The sequence below is a fragment of the Orycteropus afer genome, unplaced genomic scaffold (assembly GCF_000298275.1).
Source record: "Orycteropus afer afer isolate SDZICR_OR568_19922 unplaced genomic scaffold, OryAfe1.0 scaffold00169, whole genome shotgun sequence".
NCBI lineage: Eukaryota > Metazoa > Chordata > Mammalia > Tubulidentata > Orycteropodidae > Orycteropus > Orycteropus afer.
The window spans coordinates 941,267-948,391 of record NW_006921756.1 but is presented as its reverse complement, the minus strand read 5'-3'; the positions used below and the strand labels follow the sequence as shown (position 1 = coordinate 948,391).

Genomic DNA, 7,125 nt, shown 5'->3' with positions numbered 1-7,125 from the left:
GCCCCGACTCATAGCGACCCCTCCTTGGGTTTCCAAGGCAGTATCACTACGGAAGTAGGATTGCCCAACCTTCCTTCCGAGGTTGTTCACCTTAGAGACAGTAAATAAAATATATAGAAAAATTAGAAGAAAATATTGGCAACACAAATAATCAAAAAACCTCTTATAAATTAAAAAAGAAAAAATATAATTGTAAAGTGGACAAAAGATGTGAATAGCCATTTTATTAAAAAAAAGAAACTTAATTGGTCTATAAACATTTTTTTAGTGTGCCATGTCACTAATAATCAGAGACTATCAATTAAAATAAAAATGAATTACTATTTAAACCCACCATATCATACCAAATGAAAACACCAGATAATATTAAGTTATTCACTGGAATGCAGCTCAGAGGAACTCTCATTCATGGCTGATGTGAATGTAAACTGAATCCATTTTAAATAGAGTTAGGCATTTTCTAGTGAAGTTGAAGAGGCACATATCCTATGATCCAACAATTTTTCTCCTAAGACTATACTCTAAAGCAATAGTTTTAAATGGTGAAATTAATTTTATTGGTGCTGTACTATCATTTTCTGAAAGATAAAATCATGACTGACATACCAATATAAAATGAACTTAAATCAAATATTTTTTAATTCTTTATTTAATGAGGGAGTCAATGAGGAAACTGTTATGACAGGTTCAAACGAGAATTTGAACGATAAATGTAATCAGGAATATTAAAATGTATTTGCTAAGGGGTGCTGTAATAGTTAGTCCTATGTGTCACCTTGGCTGGGCTATACTTAAAAAAAAAAAAAAACACCAAGCTCACTGCCATTGAGTCAATTCCTATTCATAGCGACCCCCATTGGGTTTCGAAGGGGATTAAGTCTTTATGGAAGTGGATCGCCCCATCTTCTTTCCCTGGAGCAGCTGGTGGGTTTCAACAGCCAACCTTCTGATTAGCAAATGCCCTAGGCACTGAGCCACAGACTAGGCTATACCTCCTCCCCGCTTCCCCTGACCCCACAAAAACAAAACAAAACAAACAAAAAACCACTGCTGTCGAGCGGATTGTGACTCATAGTGAACCCAGAAGACGAAGCAGAATTGTCCCATAGAGTTTCCAGAGATGCAATTTTTACAGAAGTAAACTGCCAGATCTTTCTCCTATTGAGCAGCTGGTGGGGTTTGAACTGCCAACCTTTTCCTTAGCAGCAGCCACTTAACCATTGCACCACCAGGGTTCCTTTGGCTAGGCCATAGTACACAGTAATTTAACCAAACACTAATCTAGGTGTTGCTGTGAAGGTGTATTGTAGATATAGTTGTTGTTGTTGTGAGCCTTCCAGTCGGAACCGACTCATAGCGACCCCTCCTTGGGTTTCCGAGGCAGTATCACTATGGAAGTAGATTGCTCCATCTTCCTTCCAAGGAGTGGCTGGTGGGTTTGAACCGCCAGCCTTCTGGTTAGCAGTCAAGTACCTTAGGCACTATGCAACCAGAGCTTCTGTAGATATAGTTAATATCTATAAGTGGTTGAACTTAAGTAAAGGAGCCTACCATTGATAATGTCGGTGGGCCTCATCCAATCAATTCAAGGCACTAAAAGCAAAAACTGAGGTACCCCAGAGGTTTGCAGCAATTGTTTCAAGATTGTAATCTCAACTCCCACCAAGTTCATAGCCTACCAGCCTGCCCTACATAATTCAGACTTGCTAGTCCCTACAATGGTGTGAGCCAAATCCTTAAAATAAACCACACACACACACACACACACGGTCACACAATATTTGTTCTGTTTTTTTTGGAGAACTCTTGACTAATACAGGCTCAGGGTGGAAAATCACTTGTACCTCTTTGGGCATAATTTCATTTCTATGGACACTATTTTAAATACCAATTATTTAAAATAAACACTATCAGTTTTCTTGTAAAATAGCTTCATCAACAGAAGGCTATAGAAGGGTCACCAATGTTCCTATAGAATAAAATACTTCTTGGAGTGTCTGGTAGATATGGTTAACCTCACACTGAAACCAAAATCAAACTCACTGCCATCCACACAATTTCGACTCATAGTGACTCTATAGGACGGAGTACAACTGCCCTACTGGGGTTCCAAGGCTGTAAATCTTTAAGGAAGCAGATTGCCTCATCTTTCTTCCACAGAGCAGCTGGTGGGTTTGAAACACTAACCTTTTGGTTAGCAGCCCAGTCCTTTAACCACAGCACCACCAGAGCCTTACACTGAAAGGTAGTTGTTGGTATTTTGCCATCCAGAGGGCCCAACTCATAGCGACCCCTCCTTGGATTTCCCAGGCAATATCACTACGGAAGTAAATTGCCCAACCTTCTTTCCCAGGAGTGGCTAGTGGGTTTGAACCGCCAGCTTTCTGGTTAGTAGTAAAGTGCCTTAGGCACTACGCTACACTGAAAGGACACCCATAATTTCTTTTGCCCATTTCCAAGTCTTTATACTTTTTGACAATGGGTCCTTGCCAGTATTTTCATTTGATTTTGGTAATGGAATAGAAAAGAATAAATAGAAATGTAGTGCACTGCTAGTAGCATTGTTTTGTGAAAATATTGTTTCAGATATATTCATCTATATACACAGAATGTAGTATCGGGTATTGATGTAAAATATTTTTGTTCACTGTCGACTAGTATCAAAAAAGTTTGAAAGCTACTAATGTAGTGACATATTGTGAAGTTCAGCAGAGAAAAAAACTGGACAGTTTGAGTTTTCCCTTCCCTTCAATGCAGGCATCCATTCACAGGGCTCAGTCACTCACTCACAAAATGATCAGAATGAATGGTAAAGAAGGCAGAAAAGCACCATGCCCGATGTTCAACTCGTTCTTAACACTGAGGTAAACTGGCTGCCGGGGTCGCCACGTTAAAGAAGTGAATTTAGGTAGAGTGGAACTGGCGAGTTGGCCAGTCCCCCGGAAACAAGACCGTGGGCTTTCCGCTAGGCTACTCCAGCTTGGGGAATCAACCGGTTGCCCTAGGCTGCAACACTGTAACACCAGGAGTCGCCGACAGGTCCCGCTACGCGCGAGCGGAAGAACACTGCGCATGCGCAAAACAAGCCGCAGGAAAGGAAGGGAAACCGGGCGAAAGGAATCCTTTGCCAGGCCCAGCTTCTCCTCCAGCCTCTATCTGAGGATCTCATTGCCTAGTCACCTCCTGACCTGTTTTCCCCGCCCTTTCCGCGCCTCCTGGGCTGGGGTGCGCGCGCAGAGCCTGAGCAGGCGCCGGCGGGAAAGGGAAGCGGAGGGTAAGAAGGCCCTGCGTCGGGGGCACGTCTATGACGGGGTTCGGAACTTGCTCTTCGACTCTCTGAGGCTCTCGGTACCCCTGACGAGAATAGTGAAAGGTGCCTCTGGAGCCAGTTTCCAGCCCGCCTTTCTTCCTGCCGCCTCAGGCCTCCCTCCTGAAAGTCGAAATGTTTACGCCTTCACTGGGCCTTTGCCTAGTCCGGACAGTTCTTACCACTCCTCTCCCCGCCCCCACTGGGTAATACGGAGGCAGCGACGCTGGCCTGTCTGTTGTCCCCTCAGCTGTCTGAAATGCCAGCCATTCAACGAGATGGCCCTGGGATGTTTCTCCGCCCTTAGTGTCGCAGCAGCTTAGGGCTAGCGCTCCAGGTGCAGTTCTCAGAGCATGCGCAAAGAACCTCGTTCTTTTGAGCTATATCCCGGGATTCTTTCAGACACCCTTTGCTGAAGCACCTTCCAGATGCTCTGGGCACTGGATTCACGGCCACCAAACAGGTCCTCTTTACTTCCTGTGGGTATCTCCACCATTTCCTAATAATCTGCCTTTGAAGTTTGGATCTTTTGTGGAAGGCACCTTACATTCCCAGTTGAGGTACTCTGTAATTAAACAGTCATCACTAGGTTCCAAAATCTGCTGACTGGGAGAAATCTAAAACAGAAAAAGCCTGTCAGCCATGTCATGTTTAATAATATCTGCAGGTCAAATTTCTATGTAGTAACAAACTTTGCTTTTATGTGCCAGTTAGATGTGATGTAAAATGTAAAAGTTGATGTGACGTTTTAGCAGCTACCTGAGAACGTCTCAAATGTCTCAATAAATTAATTCTTAGTCATCATCATCACTTAGTTATTTTGACTTTGATAAATTTGACTTGGAATGTATAAACTTAGTCATTTTTCCTCTAACATCAGCCCATGCCATTTCTGTCAGTCTTACCAGTTGTCATTATGCCTAAACTATAAAACCTTAGTCATCTTAGTTTCTTTCTCCCTGGGCTTCATCTCCATGTCTCTTCTATTAACAAATCTCTTGGTTTCTTTATTCAAAAGATAACTTGGACCTTTTTTTTTTTTTTTTCTCATTTCTGAAGCTGTTAGGCTGTTTTCTAGGATTTCATTACTTCTTAGCTCATTTCACTGACTGCCCACATAACTATTTTGAAATAAGGTTATTGTCATATCTACTGTTCGTGAACCTATAAAGTCTCATGTCTAAATTTCTGTGCTTGGATTCCAACACCTTTTCTCTATAACCTTGACTAATAATTCCTGTGCAGTGTGATATGGTGTGAAAAAACCCTAGATTTAGAGTAAAAGACCTGAATTCAAATACTGAGACTGACTTTATAGTAACACCCTATCCTTGGGGAAGCTTCAATTTCATCATCTCTCATTTATGATAATATCTTTTCTTCCTGCCTCTTAATTATTGTGAGAATTATAGTACACATAATATATAGAAAAGCTAACAGCTTAATAAAACACAGCCTGTTAATTTCTTACTGTACTCGTTCGTTTTTCAAACCTTTGAAGACCTAAAAATATTAGGTACTGGTGCTACAGATAAGAACGATGATCCCTGCCCTTAAGAGACAACATTTCAAGGAGTACAGAGTTTATGCATGTATATGTGTAGTGAATGGGGTGGTAGGGTGTCTGTTAAGGTAGAATGTGATGTGGGCTGTACTTACATAGGGAAACTTAAGATGAGCACCAAACTCAGAGGAAAGAATGATGGGAAAGGGTTCCTAGAGGAAGTTATATTTGAACAGTCTTAAATTATAGTGAAGATCCAGATGAAAAAGGTGAGGAAGCATAGGATAAAAGAGGCACTTTTACGGAACTGCCAGTTGTTAGGTCTTGCTGGAGCGTTAAGTTCAAAGAGGAGCATAGGTTATGGAACTGAATAAGTAATTAGGGGTGAGATCTGAAGGACTCTGCTAACGGAAGCCATTGAAGGATTTTAAGCAGACAGGTGGACTGATCCCAGTTGCTTTTTTTTTTTTGGCATGCATACTTTAATTATTTTTTGCAACCATCACCATTGTTTATTTCCAAAACTATTTTTATCACCCCAAACAGAAACTCTACCCATTAAGCAATGACTCCCTCCCCCAAGTCTCTGGTAACTATTTCTATGCATTTGCCTATTCTGGATATTTCATTTCATATAAATGAAATCGTTCAATGTTTGTCCTTTGGTGCCTGGCTTATTTCATTCAATGTATTAAAGGTTCATCCATGCTGTAGCATGTATCAGAACTTCATTTCCCTTTATGGCTGAATAATATTCCATTGTGTATATGCACCACATTTCGTTTATCCATTCATTTGTTAATGGGCATTTGGGTGGTTTCCACATTTTGGCTATTGTGAATAATGGTGCAGTGAACATACGTGTACAAGTATCTGTTTGAGTCCCTGCTTTTGATATACCTACACAGTTGCTTTTTAAAAGTTCATTCAGGCTGTGATGTATGCTTCCTTACTATAATGTACAAAACCTTTTTTCTGCCTTTATGTCTTTTCTCATTTTCTTTACTGAGAAGAGCTTATGCCCTCTCCTCATACCTTAATACTATTGATCTTTCAGTACTCAGTCAGGTCCCTTTTTTTTCCTGTAAAAAATTTCTCGTTTATTTTAACACTCACTGTTTATTTCCTTCTCTGAAACCACATTAAAAATAGTATCACACAGTTTAGTCCTTATTTGTTTCATGGGTGTTTTATGTCCCTGAGTAGATAGTAAACTCCTCTGAGGGTAGGGAGTGTTTCTTATGTGTATGAACAGAAGACATGTTAAACAAAAAATATATTGCTTGATGTCGTTGTATTTTCTTTTTCAGAGTGGGGCATATTATGGGCAACAGCTCTTTTAATTAATATATCATCATCATGGCTAATGAATGCTGTCCCAAGGCTGGTGATAGTCCTTTTACATCAGATAAACATGCCCAATTCATCATGACCCAGATCAATAAAATGAGGAATGGACAACATTTCTGTGATGTGCAGCTACAAGTTGGGAAGGAAACTTTTAAAGTTCATCGGCTGGTTTTGGCTGCCAGTAGTCCCTACTTTGCAGCTTTGTTCACTGGAGGAATGAAAGAGTCCTCGAAAGATGTTGTACAGATTCTAGGGATTGAAGCTAGAATTTTTCGTGTACTTCTAGATTTCATTTACACAGGTATGTTAAGTGAGCCTCTTGCTTTGAGTGAAAAATGATGTAACCACTCGTGCACTGCTATGAGAATATAAATTGATTTAACTTATGTGGAAGAGGGCAGTGGTGGTTCAGTGGTAGTTTGTTACCTAGCCAGTGTACCTCATGCACAACCACCACCTCTCCCTCATTAGAGGCTTGTGTGTGGCTTCGATGCTGAACAAGTTTCAGCAGAGCTTTGCAGGCTAAGACTAGGAAGAAAGGCTTGGCAATCTACTCCCAAAAATCAGGCATTGAAAACCTTATGGATCACAGTGGTCTGATCTGCAGCCAATCATGGGGCTGGCACAGGATGTATCTTTCCTTTGTGTATGGTTGCCATGAGTCGGGAACTGACTCAACAGTAGCTGACAGCAACAACAGCAGTAATTTAAGTAGAAAGTAATTTGGCAATATGTTATTGTGAGCCTTTGGAAAGTTATCTTTTGACCCAGTATTCCTTTTCTAGGAATCCTAAAGAATTCATTAGAGATGTAGGTGAACATTTTATGTTCCAAGATGTTTATCATGTTGTTCTTGTTATATGCAGTTGAGTCGGACCTGACTCATAGCGACCCCTCCTTGGGTTTCCGAGGCAGTATCACTATGGAAGTAGATTGCCCAACCTTCCTTCCAAGGAGTGGCTGG

At 41.0% G+C, this 7,125-nt stretch overlaps 1 protein-coding gene across 1 annotated transcript in view; it reads left to right on the top strand.

Moving 5' to 3' along the window:
* Nucleotides 1-6,170: 6,170 nt before the first annotated feature.
* Nucleotides 6,171-7,125, top strand: part of LOC103201914 (intracisternal A particle-promoted polypeptide) — a 66,924-nt gene continuing 65,969 nt past the window's right edge. The window contains exon 1 of the mRNA XM_007946676.2: nucleotides 6,171-6,462. Coding sequence (XP_007944867.1) covers nucleotides 6,171-6,462 — 292 coding nt within the window. The remainder of the gene's footprint in view (nucleotides 6,463-7,125) is intronic.